At 50.4% G+C, this 18,696-nt stretch overlaps 11 protein-coding genes across 11 annotated transcripts; 5 read left to right on the forward strand and 6 right to left on the reverse strand.

The window, feature by feature from the left end:
- On the reverse strand, window positions 1–2,247 carry B9G98_03775 (ATP-dependent DNA helicase PIF1; the record flags this gene model as incomplete). The annotated part of the gene is made up of 1 exon (XM_024810332.1): window positions 1–2,247. The coding sequence occupies one exon, from the start codon at window positions 2,245–2,247 to the stop codon at window positions 1–3; it is 2,247 nt and encodes a 748-aa protein (XP_024666100.1).
- A 301-nt stretch (window positions 2,248–2,548) lies between these two features.
- On the forward strand, window positions 2,549–3,505 carry B9G98_03776 (N-glycosylase/DNA lyase; the record flags this gene model as incomplete). The annotated part of the gene is made up of 1 exon (XM_024810333.1): window positions 2,549–3,505. One exon carries the CDS (start codon window positions 2,549–2,551, stop codon window positions 3,503–3,505), a length of 957 nt encoding a protein of 318 aa, XP_024666101.1.
- Window positions 3,506–3,687: 182 nt separating this feature from the next.
- B9G98_03777 (Actin-like protein ARP9) lies at window positions 3,688–4,998 on the forward strand (the record flags this gene model as incomplete). Its single annotated transcript, XM_024810334.1, has 1 exon — window positions 3,688–4,998. One exon carries the CDS (start codon window positions 3,688–3,690, stop codon window positions 4,996–4,998), a length of 1,311 nt encoding a protein of 436 aa, XP_024666102.1.
- A 148-nt stretch (window positions 4,999–5,146) lies between these two features.
- Window positions 5,147–7,792, forward strand: B9G98_03778 (1-phosphatidylinositol 4,5-bisphosphate phosphodiesterase 1; the record flags this gene model as incomplete). The annotated part of the gene is made up of 1 exon (XM_024810335.1): window positions 5,147–7,792. One exon carries the CDS (start codon window positions 5,147–5,149, stop codon window positions 7,790–7,792), a length of 2,646 nt encoding a protein of 881 aa, XP_024666103.1.
- Window positions 7,793–7,833: 41 nt separating this feature from the next.
- B9G98_03779 (Essential nuclear protein 1) lies at window positions 7,834–9,123 on the reverse strand (the record flags this gene model as incomplete). The annotated part of the gene is made up of 1 exon (XM_024810336.1): window positions 7,834–9,123. The coding sequence occupies one exon, from the start codon at window positions 9,121–9,123 to the stop codon at window positions 7,834–7,836; it is 1,290 nt and encodes a 429-aa protein (XP_024666104.1).
- A 215-nt stretch (window positions 9,124–9,338) lies between these two features.
- B9G98_03780 (Guanine nucleotide exchange factor SRM1) lies at window positions 9,339–10,679 on the forward strand (the record flags this gene model as incomplete). The annotated part of the gene is made up of 1 exon (XM_024810337.1): window positions 9,339–10,679. One exon carries the CDS (start codon window positions 9,339–9,341, stop codon window positions 10,677–10,679), a length of 1,341 nt encoding a protein of 446 aa, XP_024666105.1.
- Window positions 10,680–10,724: 45 nt separating this feature from the next.
- Window positions 10,725–12,341, reverse strand: B9G98_03781 (Imidazole glycerol phosphate synthase hisHF; the record flags this gene model as incomplete). The annotated part of the gene is made up of 1 exon (XM_024810338.1): window positions 10,725–12,341. One exon carries the CDS (start codon window positions 12,339–12,341, stop codon window positions 10,725–10,727), a length of 1,617 nt encoding a protein of 538 aa, XP_024666106.1.
- A 1,307-nt stretch (window positions 12,342–13,648) lies between these two features.
- B9G98_03782 (hypothetical protein) lies at window positions 13,649–13,975 on the forward strand (the record flags this gene model as incomplete). Its single annotated transcript, XM_024810339.1, has 1 exon — window positions 13,649–13,975. The coding sequence occupies one exon, from the start codon at window positions 13,649–13,651 to the stop codon at window positions 13,973–13,975; it is 327 nt and encodes a 108-aa protein (XP_024666107.1).
- Window positions 13,976–14,314: 339 nt separating this feature from the next.
- B9G98_03783 (Phospho-2-dehydro-3-deoxyheptonate aldolase, tyrosine-inhibited) lies at window positions 14,315–15,427 on the reverse strand (the record flags this gene model as incomplete). The annotated part of the gene is made up of 1 exon (XM_024810340.1): window positions 14,315–15,427. One exon carries the CDS (start codon window positions 15,425–15,427, stop codon window positions 14,315–14,317), a length of 1,113 nt encoding a protein of 370 aa, XP_024666108.1.
- A 368-nt stretch (window positions 15,428–15,795) lies between these two features.
- B9G98_03784 (Cell wall protein PRY3) lies at window positions 15,796–17,133 on the reverse strand (the record flags this gene model as incomplete). The annotated part of the gene is made up of 1 exon (XM_024810341.1): window positions 15,796–17,133. One exon carries the CDS (start codon window positions 17,131–17,133, stop codon window positions 15,796–15,798), a length of 1,338 nt encoding a protein of 445 aa, XP_024666109.1.
- Window positions 17,134–17,306: 173 nt separating this feature from the next.
- B9G98_03785 (Putative transferase CAF17, mitochondrial) lies at window positions 17,307–18,449 on the reverse strand (the record flags this gene model as incomplete). The annotated part of the gene is made up of 1 exon (XM_024810342.1): window positions 17,307–18,449. One exon carries the CDS (start codon window positions 18,447–18,449, stop codon window positions 17,307–17,309), a length of 1,143 nt encoding a protein of 380 aa, XP_024666110.1.
- Window positions 18,450–18,696: the final 247 nt, after the last annotated feature.

Consider the following 18,696-nt stretch of genomic DNA (forward strand, 5'->3'; position numbering starts at 1 on the left):
TTATAGCAGCGAATTATCTCTAACTGAGGTTTGTTTAGATTTGCCGGCTGTTGCATGGAGTTTGTCGACATCAAAGTCCGAGTCGTCTGATATCGAGTCTCCAAGTTCAGTCAGTGGTATTTCTGGACGATTCATATAAGCCCGAAGAGATTCTATAGCTTCGTCTGAGTCTTTGGCGATCTCTTGCATGTGGTCGACTTCTGGATCTGGCCGAGGTCTGAATGCTTCAAACATGGTCATTTGCCGACCACCGATTTGTACTTCTTCAAGGCTATCATAAAACTCAAGCACTCTCTCATGAACCGTTACTTTATGCGGGTTGAACCTTTTGACTTGCAGGCCATCCAAACTGGTTACACGGGACAGCGCAACGTAGGCCTGACCACGCTCAAAGATATTACCCAAGTCAACTTGGGCATACTCCAACGTCTGGCCCTGGCTTTTGTGGATCGATAAAGCCCATGCTAGAATAAGAGGGACCTGAGTTCGACGGGCCATCCAGTGGCCCTCAGCATCTTCGACTGTCCAAACCTCAGGGGTGACCAGAACGGTACGCGATGTGCCGTCAAGATTTCTAAACTCGACTAGCGGCAGCGTTCTTCCTTCACCTGTGTTGGACATTTGGTTTAAATAATGCGCTTTGGCGCGCTTGCGTTTGAGCACCGTGTCTGAGTTGTTGCCATTGTGATCAGCCCCCATTACTGAAGCATCAAACATGTCAATAGAGTCTTCTTCATCGAGACCTTCCAGCTCAGTCTCTTGATACATTGCATAGGTTGATTCGTTCATGAACCCCAGAACTTTGCCAACTGAGCCATTGACAAGCTTCGAGTCCACGTTTTTTAGCATCATGACCTGGGCTCCGACCTTGAGCTTTATTTGAGGAGGAACCAGTAAATCATCAAGCTTGACTTTGAAAGGGAAGTCCTCGTTGTACTCGTCGACACAGTCGTATACTCGGCACACTCCACCAAGGGATTTGAGGGCATTTTCATTAGCGCGTTCAACTTCAAATCTTCTGGGGAACAGTTGGGTTGGCATCACACCAGGTGGAACCCTTGGAGGTCTGTCTAAAGACTTGAAGGTTGCAATTGTCTCTGGAGATAACACGCCACGACGCATTTCGTCAAGCATTGATGAGAAGCGGGTATCTTTTTGTCTGAAGACCTGCTTCAGAACAATAGTACGCTGGACACATGGTTTCCAGCATTCAGCGTCAAATGCAAAGGTTTTGGTATTTTCGTCGCCGCCCTGAATAACCGGCGGCAGTTGGAAAAAGTCGCCTGTGAATACCATTTGAATACCCCCAAATGGCTTGTCGGGGACTTGACGTATTTTACGAGCAATAAAGTCTAGTTTGTCCAAAAGATCGGCCTGAATCATCGAGATCTCGTCAATAATTAGCGTATTGATAGACTTCCAACGCATCTTTGCTTGACGATTATACCTGACCTTTTTAAGCAGAGCCTCTGGATCATCTTTTCCTAGACCAATACCAGCGAACCTATGCAGAGTTGATCCCCCAATATTAAAAGCTGCAATGCCGGTAGATGCTGTGACCGCGACCTTCGATGGGTCGCGAGCTTTTCGGCGTAGGTCAGAGATGATTCGACGCAACAAAACGGACTTTCCCGTGCCTGCAGCACCAGTGAAAAAGATGCTCTGACGCTGCCGCACAACCAGGTCGAGCACGTACTTTTGTTCCTCTGAGAGAAAGATTTCACGAGGAGAAACGTTTGATAAGACTTCAGGGAGCGCCTCATCGTTATCCTCAACTATCTCGCCCAGTTCGGCTTCCTTATCACGCTGCTGAGCCCGAATCTGTGAGCTCAGAGTGTCTGTGATATCGAATTGAATTTTTTCCTCAGCCAAGGGCTCCTGGGGTGCTATATCGTCGTGTGCGATGTTCCCGCCATTCATAAAATAGATGCTCTTCTCAAGCTTAACCTCAGGCCCAGGTTGAGCAGACGTATGGTAGCCCCGATTCAACTGGAAAGCCGAGTAATTGTGCCAGGACGGCGAAGATGACCATGGGACTTGAGAGCTAGTCAAAGAGCTGATCGGTAGGGCAGAATTCACAATGCTGGTATTTGCCAAGTATGGCGCTGGTAGGGACGCGTTTCTACCCTCCATATGAGGCCTTTTGATGTCTGGCAAACCGTATTCTTCATTGTCGCTCGACCCGAAGACTTGCGCCGCCGTCAGAACGAGCTGGCCACGGCGTATGCTGCCATCCACTGGACCCATGACCGTCGACGAAATGATGAAAGAAGGCTTTTTTATTCGCGACGGTCTAGTGACTGATACTCTTTGAAGGCGCACGATTGTGAAATGGACAAAACCGCGAAATTAATTACCCGCAGCCTTGATACGACAGTCTTTACAAAGCAGGACGTATGCACGCGACGGTGCCTTAATTGATAATTAGCCTAAATTGGGGGGGTATGTGAACAAGCATATCCTGTCGGGTTTATTGTTGTGGCCGATAGAAGACTAGCGCTAGAGATCTTATTTTGTATAAATACCTGTCAAAGAGCGCTTACTGATTATGGGTTACGACTGGCACAAACTGCTTATTGACAAGAGCCAAGTAGCACTTCCGCATGTTTTGAGGTGCGGACAGTCGTTTCGGTGGCGGTTTATAAATGGTGTGTGGAGTATAGGGCTCAAAAACCGGGTTCTGATGCTCAGGCAGGAGGAAAAGGCACTGTACTACACGAGCGTGGGCCCTGGCCAACCGGGACTCTCGGACGAACAATTGATCAAGGACTATTTCAACCTCCACGTTGATCTGGTGAAGCTTTATGGCGAGTGGGCCAAGGACAAGAGGTTCCACGGCCACCTGGCGGGTATCCGCATTCTCCGACAAGATCCCTGGGAGAATCTCTGTTCATTTATTTGCAGCTCCAACAACAACATCAAACGCATTTCAAAAATGGTGGAAAGCCTGTGTCGGGAGTTCGGACCGTATATTGCCACAGTAGACGGGCACGAGTACCACGACTTCCCGGCACCGGAGGCATTGGCAGCAGATAGTGTTGAAGAGAAACTTCGCAGTCTAGGATTCGGATACCGCGCCAAGTACATTAACATCACGGCAAAAATGGTGTGTGATATGCCTGCTGGGCTCGACTATCTGCAAGGGCTTCGTGACGAGACATATACGGACGCTCACACTGCCCTCTTGGCATTTTCAGGAGTTGGCCCAAAAGTAGCCGACTGTGTATGCTTAATGAGTCTGGATAAGCACAATTGTGTGCCAGTAGACACGCATGTTTGGCAAATAGCCACTCGCGATTACAGGCTGAGTGCCAAAAACAATCCAAAAGGGCACCAGGCGATTCAGCGGTACTTTCAGGATCTCTGGGGAGAATATGCTGGATGGGCCCATTCTGTGCTATTTGCTGCTGATCTCAGTGATTTAGAGAACGGCATCAATGTAAAATCTGAGCCGCTAATCGAGGTGAAAACTGAGTCTACTCTGGAGACCAAACTCGAGCCTTGAGTCGTCGACCACGTCAATTAGCGCAACTAACATACCTTGGTCTACCCCCAGCTAGACCTTCATAGTCAAAAATACACGCTCGTCTGTCTATACTATATGGGTTAGGGCTACCTTAAAGCCTGCTTCAGAATCTCGCGGGACATTTCAGGACTGATTAGATCATCCATCCAACATCACTTGTAATGAGTTTGGTGTTTCGCGACCATCAGATTCTGGTTATTTCGCCAGGGTCCCTGACGACGCAAGCCCAGATGGGATTGGCAGAGTCGCTGGTGCCTGCGCTCCTCGAGACCCAGACCAAGGTGTATCGTGATGGCTCTCGGTTCGCGACAACCGGTAGCGAGGACCAAGCGGTTTGGCCCCTCAAACAGGGCGAGATTGCCGACGAAGCTGCTTTCCACTTCTTCCTCAAGTCGGTTTATAAGTCTGCTGTGCGTGCAGATGCTGTTTTGCCTCCTGCTCTGTATCTTGTATCAAGCGTCGCCTGGAACCGTCGCCAACTCGAAGGGCTCACGAGATATCTGTTTGAGGAGGTCGGTGTTCCCGCTCTGTCGGTGTGCATGAGTGGAGTGACAAATGCTTATGCGTATGCCACGGCCAATGCTCTTGTAATTGATGTTGGCTTCGAGAAAACTGAGATTTCGGCGGTGGTCGATTCTGAAGTCAACCTGCACGCGTCCAGAATTGCTCCATTGGGCGGTAACAGTATTAATACACGCTTGTCACAGCTTCTTCCCGATCTGAGTGAAACCCAAGTCGAGGATCTCAAGCTGTCTGGTATTGTAGAGACCCTCTTGGGCGATACCACTTTGGCCGAGCAGGCTGAAGCGGAGGTGCGTGGAAAAGGCGAGGAAGATGAGGGCGTCATCGACGTCGCAGCAATTGTTTCCTCAGGCCGCACAAGAGAGATTCTGGAACAGCGCGAACGCGAATTGAAGGGCCAGGTGCCCGAGAAAAAGGCCAACGCGGATCTTGACCAAAACACGTTCACCGACAGAGACGGCGTCGAGCACACTGTCGGACGCGAGCGATTCAACATTGGCCATAAGCTGATTGCTAGTATTATTGACACAGTTGCTCTAGTGCATGCTGACCTCAAGCCGCGAGCTCAGCAGCAAGCATGGGAGCATGTTATTATCACCGGACGGGGTTCAGCGGTCCCTGGCTTCAAAGTCAAGTTGCTGGCCCGCTTAGAAGAAGAGTTTTTGGTTTCCCGGCCGCCTCTTATGCCCGAGCCTATTCCTAATGATGCAGCCACTATGGGCCGTCAGACGCCTTCTGATTCGGACTATCTCACACAGGTGCCTACCACCATCCGGCTCGCAAAAATGGCCGACCACTTCCCTGAATGGAAACCCAAAGGATGGGACACCGCAGGCTTTTTGGGCGCCCAGATCGGTGCCAAGCAAACCTTCACATCTGGCTTTGAAAACCTGTTTCTCTCAAGACAAGACTATAACGAAGTAGGGCCCTCTGCTGCTGCCGACTATTGATGTAGAATAATGTTTATTTCTTTTTTGCCCCTAGCTACCCTGCTCAGTTTTCCCCGGGATCTCATCTCCTTCAAAATTTCACTTAGGCAGGTTAGTTATCTCTCCCAACTATAGTGTGTTTTTTGATCTCACCGTCGAGGACGTCACTATGGACGCGAATGTCCTTGAACAATTCGAGAAATTATTTCAGTCGAGGATAGATAAACTCAAGAAGGATCTAGAGGAAACATACTCGACCCGAATCGAGTCGCTCGAAGAGGAAATAAGGGATTTGCGCCACCAGCTTGATGCCGCACAGTCGTACTCGTCACGGTCTTCACCGAGTGTTTCGGACCTGAACGATTTGGCGCTGCCTGCAAATGTTGCTGATTTTCAGCTTGATCCCCCGGACCCTGTGATCAGAAAATGGTCTGCTGGCCAGCACCACGTTTCGTCACCGAGTCTGATCCCGAGCCTGTTGTTGCAGAGAGTGTCGTCAAAGGTCCAAAGAATATGGCCCTTAGGCTCGTCTTCAAATATGGATCCGCTTCAAAGTACCTCAGGACCACTTACCGTGCGAAGGAACTCGGGTATGTCGAGATTAAGTGCCGAGACCGGACAGCTCTCGACTCCGAACCAAATTGTTATCCCAGAGTCAATGATCCAAGGAATCACGTTTTTGAGAGTTACGCACAAGAAAAAAGTTCAGCGAGTTTTGACACTGGATGAAAAAACCGGTGTCTTGTCCTGGAACAACAAGCCCTCATCACAACTGTCATTGGACCGGATCTGTGAGATATACGCCGGTGAGGATGCTCGAAACTATCGTGAAGAGTTCAAAGTGAGTTCGGAATTGGCCAACAGGTGGGCAACTATCATTCATCAGAGACGGGGTGAGACCAAACTCCGAGCATTGCATCTGGTTATTGCAACCCAAAAAGAGTTCGACACACTGATTAATTGCCTGGTGCAATTGGTAGCTTTTAGACGCGAAGTTATGAGCGGTCTTGCTCAAGCTGGCCCAAGGTTTGTTGATGTGTACTGGACCAAATCTAATGGCGATGACCGGAAGCTGAACTTTGAGAACGTTGAAAAGCTCAGCAAACAGCTACATATTCACTGCTCAAAACAGTACATTCGCAAACTTTTCAATGAAGCAGATACAGACAAATCAGAATGGTTGAATTTTGATGAATTCCAAGAGTTTGTCCGACTTTTAAAGCGTAGAACAGACATTCTGGAAATTTTCAAAGCTCTGGCTCCCAGTGGAACTCTGTCGTTAAACGAATTCAATCGATTCATGTTAGATGTCCAAAAGCAGGCATGGTCTGATGAAAATATCGAAAGAGTTTTTAAGAAGTTTTCCCCCTCCGGCACAAATTTGATTGGTCCCGACGAATTTGCTCAATTGCTCGCCACATCTCAGTACTTTCCAGCTACCGCTGAAGAGAACCGGGATTTATCTCGGCCGCTTAGCGAGTACTGGATTTCCTCATCTCACAATACCTACCTCGTGGGGAGACAAGTCGCTGACGGGTCTTCCGTCGAATCCTATATCAGAGCGTTGCAGGATGGTTGCCGTTGCTTGGAAATTGATTGTTGGGATGGTGTGAGTGGACCTATTGTTTACCACGGTAACTCAATAGCAAGGCTCACTGGTTCAATCGATTTCAACGATGTTATTTACGCTGTGTTGAAGTACGCATTTATTTCTTCTCCCTACCCATTGATTTTATCTCTCGAAGTTCATTGCAATGAAACAAACCAGACTAAAATGGTATCAAGTTTGAAAAATATTTTGGGCGACTCGCTGATAACCCAACAGATCTACCCCAGCCAGTTTTCACTGCCGTCTCCTGACGAGCTAAAGCACAAGATTTTGATAAAAGTCAAGTCTTCGATCAAAGAAAATCCTTTCGACTCGTTTTCGTCCTCGAACTCGAACTCGTCCTCGACCTATGACGCGAGCGATGAGGGCATGGTTGTGACACGATCGCTGATCGCAATCAAAAAGTCGAAACCGGTTTCGAAGGTGATTCCGGCTTTGGCAGAGCTGGGCGTCTACTTGAGTGCCATCAGGTTCAGAAATTTCAGTCTGCCCCAATCCAAATCGGTGACGCACTGCTTTTCGTTTTCAGAGAAGAATCTCAAGTCGAAAATTCGCGACCCTGAGTTTTTACAGCAATTGTCGAAACACAACAAAAAGTATCTCACAAGAGTGTATCCTTCTATGTTTAAAATCACTTCCAAAAACTTCAATCCCATTCCATTTTGGAGGCTGGGCGTGCAGATGGTGGCTTTGAACTGGCAAAAGAATGACATTGGAATGCAGATCAATCATGCCTTCCATTCATCAAAAGTTGGCTACGTGCTGAAGCCAGAATGGATGCGACCCAATCCTTTCCCAATCCCAGTTCCTTCAGGTCGAATCAAGCTCTCAATCGAGATCATCTCTGCTCAGCAATTGCCAAGGCCTAGAGAGCTCAAAGCAGACGACATTCTCTCACCATATGTTACCTTGGAAGTTTATGGGCTGGGCGACGATTTAGTTCCCCATTGGAAAACTCCAGAGGTCTTTGATAACGGCTTCAACCCGACTTGGAACTACGAGTGTGAAGTTGTGCTAGATGAGAGGGATCTCGAGTTTGCCTGTTTAAGGTTCTCTGTGGCCACGGCCGATTTCGCGTTCGCAACCTACACTGCCAAAGTGGCTCGCATGAACCAAGGCTATCGGCATCTGCCGCTACAGGACTACCAGGGTGAGGACTATGTGTTCTCGTCATTATTTATTCGTTTCGATAAAATTAGAGCCTAGATTATTTTTGATAAATGATTTTCTAATAAAAAAGAGGATTTCTACTCTTTCATCTCGCTTTCGCGCGGATGGCCGGCCAGCAGCTCTCTGCGGATTTCAGGGGAAATGGAAGGATGGCTCTGTAAACGGACGACTGCAATCAAAGCATCACGCTGATCGTCAGTGATATCGTTTTTGTATCTTTGAGCAAATGTGAGTAAAGACTGATGCCAGATGACTGGCAGAGCATTTTCATTATCCCGGAATCGTACAAAGTGGAACACCATTGCATCAACGACCTTGTAAGGAAGGGCATACTTTTTGTCGAGCAGGACTTTGATGAACAGCGAATTGGGGCCTGAGTAGTCCATCTCAGCCAAATGCAAAAGAGCAGCTGCCGAGTGCAACGCAGGCACCGAGACTCGGGCAACCACTGAGCTGGCAATGATAGCCTCTCGAAGAGTACAAGTGCCACTCTCAACTAACGGGAAGAGGAAGCCTTTGAAAAATGCAGCAGGCTTGTATAAGGACTTTTTCAACGAGCGATAAACGTGGTAGTTGACGGTTTTGTCACTGGCGACTTGGTCTCGGAAACGCTCGAGCAGGATTTCATTAACATAGGCCTGGGCTTGATTGGACTGCAAATTGGACACAAAAAGCTTGGTTCCCTCGTAAATCGCCTGATTGGACCAGGTCTCGGGCTGTGTAACGTAAAGAATATCCCTCCAGTTCTTGAGGGTAGGAATGATCTTGAAAGCACGCGGGAGTCTGCCGCTGCGGAAACGTGAAAGCAGTTCACCCACTTGGGTATAGACCTGGATAACTTTAGGAGGAAGCATGACGCCGGCTTGAGGCTCGGGCTGAAGGCCCTGCTGTTTCATTTCAAACTCGTGGACCTTGGCAAGAATCTTATCCGCCAAATTTATAGGCTCGCCGCCGTTCTGCTCGTCAACGTAGCGCTGGAAAATGCTCTCTTCTTCGGCATCAACCTCAAACTCCTCGAATTCTTCGTATTCCTCGTAGTCGGCATCCTCATCTTCCTCGCTTTCGTCCTCCCAAGTGTTCTCGTCGCCCTCGGTTTGACGATAGTCGGATGCGAAGACTGATCTGGCCAGTTTGGTGCTTTCGTTTTCCTCCTCCTCAATTTCGTTCTGCTGATCGCGAGCTAGATCCAGAATTTTACGGGTCGTCTTTGAGTTGATGTAGGCTTCTTCATTGTCCTCGTCCTCTGCGTCTACAGCCCGGTTATCGCGCTTGTTCCTTGCGGTTTTGCGCAAATGGCCCGACCCCTCTTCAATATCGACATGCAGAGGATCGTGTCTTTGTTTCTTCAGTACTTTGGCTTTCGGCATCTTGGTATCCTAAAAAATTCTTTCTGAAAAAAAATCAAATCCGTCTTAGCTAATTTTTTTTATTTCTTCTCAACTTAAGTTTTCCGCTCGGATCGCTTGGGTGTCAGGGTAAGGGTATACCCTACAAAGCTCAGTTTCTCTCCTGTCGACAACGTCTGTTCCTCAACCGCGACAAAAAACAACCGTTGGTGTGAAGAAACCCCTCTTTTGCAACGATGAAAAGAAGCGCAGCTCAAAGAGATACGCCAGCTAAAAAGACCCGTGCATCCTTGAATAGAATCCCTGCCCAGAGCACGAAACCGCTCAGTGTTTACATGTTTGGTTCGGGCACGATTTGTGAGCTCGGACTGGGTCCGCGGGTCACTGAAGTGAAGCGGCCCCGCTTGAACCCCTTGCTTCCTCCCAACGAAGTCGGAATCGTGCAGCTTGCTTGCGGTGGTGCTCATACGATTGGAATCGACGTCAATGGCCATGTTTGGTCGTGGGGCCAGAATGACGGTGGTGCGTTGGGTCGTCTTTCAAAGGAGCAGGATGACGAGATTGACGAGGACAACGATCTGAATGCGAAAGAGTCTACCCCTAAGCGTGTCGAAGGTTTGAGTGAAAACACAGTGTTTGTAGCCGTTGGTGCCACTGACAACGTCTCTGCTGCTGTCACCGCTGACGGACGGGTGTGGGCTTGGGGCACGTTCACCGACGATGGCCGCAAATGCTTCCGCCCCGGTGTCAAGTACCAGCGTGAGCCCTGGCTTGTGCCGAATGTCCGCGGCGCTGTCGCCCTGGCTGGTGGTAAGGACCATATTCTTATCCTCGACAAGAACGGTAAAGTTTGGGCTTGGGGAACTGGCCAGAGCCATCAGCTCGGTGTCAAGGTCAACCCGAACCTTCGCACGCATACATTCGGACCTTTTAAGGTTCCTGGCGTTAAGGACATTGTTTACATCTCGGCCGGTGACTACCAGTCGTTTGCCATCGACAAGAACGGGAAAGTCTGGGCATGGGGCCTCAACAACTTTGGCCAATTAGGAATCAGCGAAGGCGTTGGAGCTGGTGCTATGATCGAAAAGCCCACCGAGGTTGAATTTTTTACCTCCAAGCACATCACTCAGATCGCTAGCGGAAGCCACCACACTGTTTGGCTCACTGAGGACGGGGAGGTCTGGACGGTCGGCGAAACCAACTTCCACCAGCTCGGCGTTCCTTATGACAACTTGCCGGCTGATACTGTACGCGAAAAGGACGGTACTCCCTCTTATATTACTACTCCCATGAAGTTGACCAAGGGTGCATTTGAAGAAGAGCCAGTTGATCTACCGAGATTCAAGTTTATTGCTGCCGGAACCGACCATTCTCTGGCAATTTCCAAAGAAGACGGAAGCACTTGGACATGGGGTTTCGGTGACGTGTACCAACTAGGACATGGTAAGCCCGCTGGTGAAGACAGCCCCGAGGACGAGCCTGTGCCCACTCGGATTAAAAACACTGCTACCACAGGAGTCAATATGTGCTGGGCTGGTGCTGGCGGCCAGTTCAGTGTGATTGCTGCTGTTGCGTAAAACCACCAGGTATTATTATGTAGTTTAATTTTTTATGCACTGATTCTATCTAACGACCAGGCCGCGTGAACTCAAGTATTCCTTGACCTGACCAACAGTGTATTCGTCGCGGTGGAACATGCCTGCACCAAGCGCTGCATCGGTGGTGGTGTTTTCAAACACCTCGTAAAAGTGTTCGGGCTTACCAGCACCTGATGACGCGATGACGGGGATGCGAACGGCAGACTTGATATCACGGACCAATTCCAAATCGAAGCCTGAGTTGGTGCCGTCCTTGTCAATGCAGTTCAACAAGAGCTCACCAGCGCCCAGTTTCTCGACGGCTTGAGCAAGCTCGTAAGCTCCAAGATCGCGGTCTTCACGACCGCCCTTGGTTGTGCACTGGTACCAAACGTACTCCTCGCCATTTGGGCCCGGGAATTGTGTTTTGAACGTATGGTGACGTGTTTCCGAAGGCTTCGAGACGTACACCCGTTTAGGATCAACAGAAACCACCACAGCCTGCGCACCGTATGCTTTAGAAATGGTCTCGATAGGAGAAGACCCGTCAGACCCGTCGCGATAGAACTTTTCGGCCGAATCCACAGCATCGCTTCCAATAGAAACCTTGTCTGCGCCGGATCTGAAGTACAGGTGGGCGACCTCTAGGGCAGGAACCATTCGATCAGTAGCAGGGTCATAAGTATCTCTGATGCCACCGCCGATTGTAAAAGGTACAAAGACTGATTTGGAGGCGACGCGGAGAATCTCAAGCATGGGCAAATCCTGAATAGGTGAGTTTCTGAACGAGGTAATATTCAGAAAAGTCACCTCGTCGGCACCTTGTTGATAGTACTTTTCAGCAACCTCTACAGGCTTACCGAGATTACGCACAGAACCTTTATCACCTTTATCACGCACATCGTACTGGTCTCCCTTGGTAACCACAATATCACCTTGATCATTGGTACGCACGTCCAAGCAGGCAATTACTCGTTTAGTTAACCCCGTTGACAGAGAGTTATCAACTGCAACGCCATCTGTACGGTTTCCAGACAAGAATGCATCAATAACGTTCAAGCCAGCCCGTCCACTCTTTTCTGGATGAAATTGCGTGAAAAACAGATTGTCTTTGGCTAACGCTGCAATGAAAGTCTCGTCTTCATAGCGGCCCAATGCATAGTCCCAGCCAGGGAACTCTTTTTCGACGTCGGCCTCGCTCACCAGTCGGGCATATGTGTGCACAAAATAGTATTTTTCCGTTGGATCGATAGAATACAGTCTAGTGGGCAGGGAGACTTTGACTCCGTTCCAGCCAATGTGCGGGACAGATTTGGTGGTCGACGAGAACCTGTCAACCGTGCCCTTTAAAATGGCCAGTCCCTGGGATGTAGGGCTTTCCACGGAACCCTCAAACAGAGCCTGCAAACCCACACAAATCCCCATGATCGGGCGGCCGCTGTTGATGTACTTTTTGATGGGATCAGCCAGCTGCTTGAGGTGGACCTGATCCATAAAGTGCCCAAAGTTGCCCACACCAGGAAGAAGGACCTTTTCTGCGTCTTCAAGGGCTGCTGCTTCGTCGAGGTTCCGGACCAGTACAACCTGGTATCCCAGACTGTGAATAGCGTTCTGCAAACTGCGGATATTTCCGCTGTCTACATCTATAATGTGAACATTCATTGAACGTGAGTCATCTATCAGCTGGGACCTGGTTTGAATCAAGATCAGAGTCGGGTTTGGAATTGGTTGGGCACTGCTGAGGCCGAACGGGGTCCCTAGCCGACTAAATGAAACAAAACTTAGCTATTTTAAACCAACCACGCCACCGTCAGTAACAAGCAACTTGGCATTGGTGTCGGAGCTTCCCCGAGGTACGGCTCCGAAAGTGTGAGCCGTTTTTCCCGTTTTAGTAAATTCAGTACCTCGTGACCCTGGATTGTGCCGTGAACTTATAGGCGCTTTCGCTAGTTGAGCTGCCCGTACATTGAGGGAAGTGCTTACTCGGGAACCCTAATCGGACGAGCAAGAATCAACATACCCGGGAATACAGGGTACAGTAGGTAGGTCGCTAGAATATTTCGACGAATGGATCGAATAGTTACTACAATTAAGCCGGTTGAGTACAACTAATCTAAACCAAGTCCATAGCTCCACGGTCGTCCAGGCCAACCCGTTACTGAATCAACAAGGCATGAGCAATGCAAGGGGATATGCTTCAGCTTCCTAATACGAGCCGCCCCCTCTCGCACTGACAGATGAAGCGTAGTGTCAATTAGAAATGTACGGTCTATATGGAGCTGAACACTACGCGGATGTATCCAGTTTATTTTTTAAATAAGAGCAAAACCCTTGAGCTTAAAGCTCTGCAAATGCGGGAAGCACCGCTAATGTATACCGCTATGAAGTGGGCATGTGACTAAAGGCTCAATATGGTGGCACCACGTGAACAGTCTTGGAAGGGCAAAGTCTTGGAGCGGACGCAGATTGCGGTCTTGGCCGTAGGCCAAAAAGAAAAGTATATTTCGGAATTCAATAAAACCGGTCCTTCTAGTCCGGTCCACGACAGTCGTATTTAAAGGTATTTTTTCCTTGTTATGTTTTTACATGCCTACTCACCAACACCATAAGTTTACAGACCTTAATAAGTTTTTGCAGCAGTGCATCTGTTTGAGGGGAAGACTGAGGGGAAGTAGTTGACAACAGCCATATTTTAGAGCGGAACTTTTGTTGCCACCAAGCTTCTAGCTCCAACAGCCCGGTACATTTTTTTCACGGCGGTTTTCTGATTTTTTTCACGGTTGCTACCGTAGGGATGGTCAGATGTCTTGAGCGCATATGACGTGGGGATTGGGACAACTGCTGCGGGGATATGCAGGGCGGGGTGAGGAGGTTGACTTCGGCGAAGCTCATGCGAGATACGCATGCATAGCCCATAGCCAGTATATAAAAGGGTTGGGCCAGTCGAAAGCGAGCAGATTAATCCGGACATGGCGGATCTAGCAACCTATGACTTCTTCCATGATATCGACCGCCTCCAACTCTCACCTTTGACAGATGTTTCACAAGTACCCCAGTGGGTGGCAGAACACAAGCGACGACTCTCGACTCTCCTTGATCGCAAAGGATATGGGCTGCGATATGGCGAGGGAGAGGTCCAGCAGTTGCTGGCAGACTCTGTTATGAATCGCGTGACCGTCCCTGCTCTGCGGAAAGAACTCAACTGGATGTGCGTCCACCACGGCTATACGCTGCAAACTATTTTTTATTACCTGGACATGGTGGCTGTTTTCAACAGCGTCACCGCAATGCTTTGAAAAAGCTGTGGTCATGTTTGAACAGTCTTTATTTCCCCCAGAAAAAACTCTGTTAGCCGCATCCTGTTTGAGCCCATCCCTCACCCCGTGTACACTTTATCATGCTACCGCTTAATTTATAAAACCACATAGATTTGTGTGAATTCGCTTCATTTGCTCTCGTCGACTGACCGACCGATATTATGACTTTCCCTCCCACACGTGGCAGCGGCTACTGATGGACCCGCCATGGGTTGGGAGAAGTTGTCAGGATGTGCAGGATGCAGCTGTCTGGCCAGCGCAAGCGAGTAGCCGTTGGGGACAAAGAGAATGTATATTGAGCGTAATTATATTTGCAATTTAGAGAGTGCGGCGGGTCTTGACTGCATCGGCCAGCTCGCGCAGCATCTTCTCGGTAGTTTCGAAATTAACACAAGAGTCGGTGATCGACACACCGTACTTGAGACCGTCGGGGCCCGACGAGCATTTTTGGGCGCCCTCGTTGATGTTGGACTCGATCATGACGCCGATGATCTCGCGCTCACCCTTGGCGATCTGATCGGCAACAGCAGACAAAACCTGCGGCTGGTTGCGGTAGTCTTTCTTGGAGTTGCCGTGAGAGCAGTCGACCATCAGGTGGATGTTGGTGCCCTCGAGCTGCTTTTTGACGTCGGCAACCGACTCTGCGTCATAGTTTGTGCCCTTGTTGGAGCCGCGGAGAATCACAAAGCAGTGCTCGTTGCCCTTGGTAGCAGTAATGGCCACAATGCCCTGCTTGGTGACACCCATGAAGCGATGCGGGAAGGAGGCCGCCTTGACAGCGTCAACCGCAACAGTGATGGACCCGTCAGTGCCATTTTTGAAACCGATGGGGAAGGACAGGCCCGACGAAAGCTCGCGGTGCAGCTGGGACTCGGTTGTGCGGGCGCCAATCGCACCCAGAGACAGCAGATCAGCGATGTACTGGGGCGAGATCGTATCGAGCATCTCGGCCGCAATAGGCAGGCCGAGTGCGGTGAGATCGGCATACAGCTTCCGGGAAACTCGGAGACCCTTGTTAATTTGGAAGGAATTGTCGAGGTCTGGGTCATTGATCAGACCCTTCCAGCCAACAGTGGTGCGAGGCTTTTCCAGGTAAGCACGCATAATGATCACAAGCTCGTCGCTCAGCTCGTCGGAGAGCACCTTGAGGCGGCGGGCATAATCCAAAGCAGCCTCTGGGTCATGGATCGAGCAGGGCCCAACCACAACAAGAACCTTGTCTGAGGCCTGCTTGATGACCTGGATGGACTTTTTCCGGCCGGCGCTAACAACTGCGTTGCTGGCGGCTGTGAGGGGGATCTCGTTCTGCAGCAACGCAGGTGCCACTAATGGGTCGTACCCCAGAATACGAACATCTTCACCTTCCACCACGGCAGTGGGCACGCGGTAATTCCCGTCAGGGCCGAACATTGGTGCTGGACTTTCAGTCATAATTATGTCGAGAGTATGACTATACTGCGCCCCTGCCCTGAAAATTTATATGGCAGTCATGCACGTGAATATGACTGTTCTGATTGACGGGTTCTGAGCGGGCGACATTTACTGAACTCCATCAGGGATTGGTGTTATATGGCCCGAATCCATCTACAGACAGGTAATTAGAATTGCGTTGGAACACTTTGCCTGCATACACAGAGCACTCTACTACTCAAAACCGAGATTTCCCACTGGGAGCAAATTAAGTAAACTGGAGCCTATACGGGGAGGTAATCTTGCATGCTCTGGGTGCAGTGCATACGAAAAGATTTACCATTTTGAATAAAGCGAGAATTCCGGATAATTTACATGTTTCCACGGCCTTATTTGGGAGGGAAAACATTGTCACCCATCGACTGATAGATGTTGCCACGGGGGTCGTACTCGCAGAAAACAAGCAGGGGGCCGTTATTGGCGCATTGACCGTGGGCACAACCAAGCTTTTGGGAGCTCTTCCAGACCATCTGGGTGAAGTGGCCAGTCTCGCCGGAGAAGTGAGGGTCCGAGTAGTTGTACTTGGTGCCTTCAGCGTACCAGACGTGCATGCCCTTGTAAACATCGCCGTAGCCAATAGCGATGTTTTCACCGTAAGGGCCACCGGTATGCTCGAAGTTGCAGGTGGGAGCATCATTGGCAATCGCCTGCGCGGCAAAATCAGCAAGAGTCTGATCCCACTCCAGGGGACCAACTTGATGAATCGCACGCACATCGTTGTGGTAACTCAACATCGATTGGGCAAAGGCGTCGAGAGCTTGGGTGGTGGACGCAGGAGGAGCGGGGGCACTAGTAACAACACTGGGAGCGCTGGTTACAGTGCTAGAAGAGCTCTTCGAAACTGATTGGAAGCTAGAAGAGGTCTTCGAAGCTGATTTCGAGCTGACAGAAGCGGTGGAAGCCGATGAAGTAGCACTTGCAGAGGATACACCGGAGCCAGTGGCATCGACGGAACCAGCGGCACTGGCGGAGCTAGAGGCGGGGGCAGAAGATACACCTGAGCCAGTGGCATCGACAGAGCCAGCGGCATTAGCGGAGCTAGAGACGGAGGCACGGTGAGAGGCGGAGGGAGCGCCAGGGATAGAGCCAGTGGCAAAGAGGGAGGTAGTGGCATGGTCGGAGGTCGAGACAGTGCCAGAACCAACGGGAGCGACGGTGCCAGAGCCAACAGGAGCGACAGAGCCGGAACCAACAGGAGCGACAGAGCCGGAACCAACAGGAGCGACGGTGCCAGAGCCAACGGGAGCGACGGTGCCAGAGCCAACAGGAGCGACAGAGCCAGAGCCAACAGAAGCGACAGAGCCAGAGCCAGAGCCGACAGGAGGGACAGAGCCGGAACCAACAGGAGCGACGGTGCCAGAACCAACAGGAGCGACGGTGCCAGAACCAACAGGAGCGACAGAGCCAGAGCCAACAGGAGCGACAGAGCCAGAGCCAGCGGGAGCGACCGAACCAGGCACTGAAACTACAGAACACTTACCATGCTTACACTCGCTGCCGGAGTGGCCACGTGTAGCTGGCTTGTTGCTCGGCGGAAGAACATGAGTTCCATGGTTCGTCGAAACCGCAGCCTCAGTTGTGGGTGCAGGCAAAGGACAATAGTGGACGGCGACGGCCTCGCTGGCAGAAATAAGCGAAAGGAGTGCGAAAATAAAGAAGGACTGCATTCGGAATAACAAAAGAGAGTGAAAAGTCTAGTTTTTAATGTCGCATTTGCTGTCCCATAGACACGTCAAGCCGGCATGACAGAACCGTTCCAATTTAAACCCTTACCACTGCAGAATTCTCGGGTTATTCGCTCATCGTGAATAAAGATCAACGTGCCCTGCATCGCCTGAACCTACTCTGTAGCAGACTCAGGCCACCAATACGGGGTCAGACCGGTCACCGAAATGTCACCAATCTTAAAGTCATGGCCTAGCTTGTCGATTCGTATGGTGCCGAGCCCGACATTTCCAAGCGTGCAGATGACCTTACCTGCAGGCCGTGCACCCGCGCGTAAAGGGAAAGGGGAACTTCCCTTAAATGGGCTGATGGAATCAGATGCAGATTGAGATGCAGGGCTAGGCATGGTGTATGGGGTCGTACCTAATGCATCCGCGTTGGGCAGAGGTTTCGCGTCAAATATTTCGTCGCCAGGGCCAACCTGCATTTCATGAGGTATGTACAGATCTTCTGGGATTGCCTCTCCGGGCTCAGTGAACACTAACGGAGCAACTCGTTTTCGAACAACCCCATGATGGTGTGTGCGGATGGTCAATTCCTGACCAACATAGCAGCCCTTGTCGAATTCAACGCCGCCCATGTAATCCATGCAGTATTCTAAGGGTAAAGCCTTGTCGGGAACAATCTCAGCAGAACCCTCGGGAACACCAAACAGGTACCGACGCAGGCGATAAACGTCCAACTGAACCGAGGAACCAACGTTTTCAAAGGGGTCCACGGTGGCAATTGCTCTGGCTCCTAGTCCGGGAGCCCGCTCGTCCAACGTCGATAGACGACAGTTGTTGATAGTCTCACCGACGGAACCTAGATCGAGATCCGCTTCGTCATTCCATGCAAACCACACGCCTAGGTTCGCGGCCAGACTGACGGTGATTTTAGATTGCAGTTTGTAGAAATTGAACACCCGCAAGGCTCGATCTGCTAGCTCAGTGTCGACTTCCAACAGATAACAATTCGCCACATCCACACCTGGAAGCGATTCAGCAAGCAGTGGGCTGCCGTGCGCAGGATAAATAAAACTGTCAAACACAACTCGGCCTTTGGAGTTGAGCATTGCCCCGTACTTTCCAGTTGAGACCCCCTCGGGCGCATCCGGAGGCCTGATCGTCAAAAGACCGTTGAGGAACTTGCTGCTATCGGGGCCAGATACAGCTACAAGGCTTCGCGGCAGCCTCAAGTGACCGGCAACCGGTACACCCTGCGGCAAAGCGAGCCTGCTGGCGGTGGTTGAAAACAGCCTCTTCAACTGCCCCAGCATTAGTCAAGCAGATCTCGACCCAAGGACTGTCCGATCCAGTAATGTGGCAAGATTGGCTCAGAGCTAGTGACCGTAGCGCTTGCTACCGCCACTCTGAAAGGCCAAAAAAAAATAATGCATTGGCTGCGGATGACCGCAGAAAGACTCAATCGACGAATCTTGACAAAAAAAAGTCGTGTTGACCACAAAACCTCAATGTAGCACCCCAAGAGCCATCCCTCTGCCAACCGCCGCGCGCCTTAGCACA

Source organism: Wickerhamiella sorbophila, assembly GCF_002251995.1.
Source record: "Wickerhamiella sorbophila strain DS02 chromosome Unknown contig2, whole genome shotgun sequence".
In the NCBI taxonomy this organism is placed as follows: Eukaryota; Fungi; Ascomycota; class Dipodascomycetes; order Dipodascales; family Trichomonascaceae; genus Wickerhamiella; species Wickerhamiella sorbophila.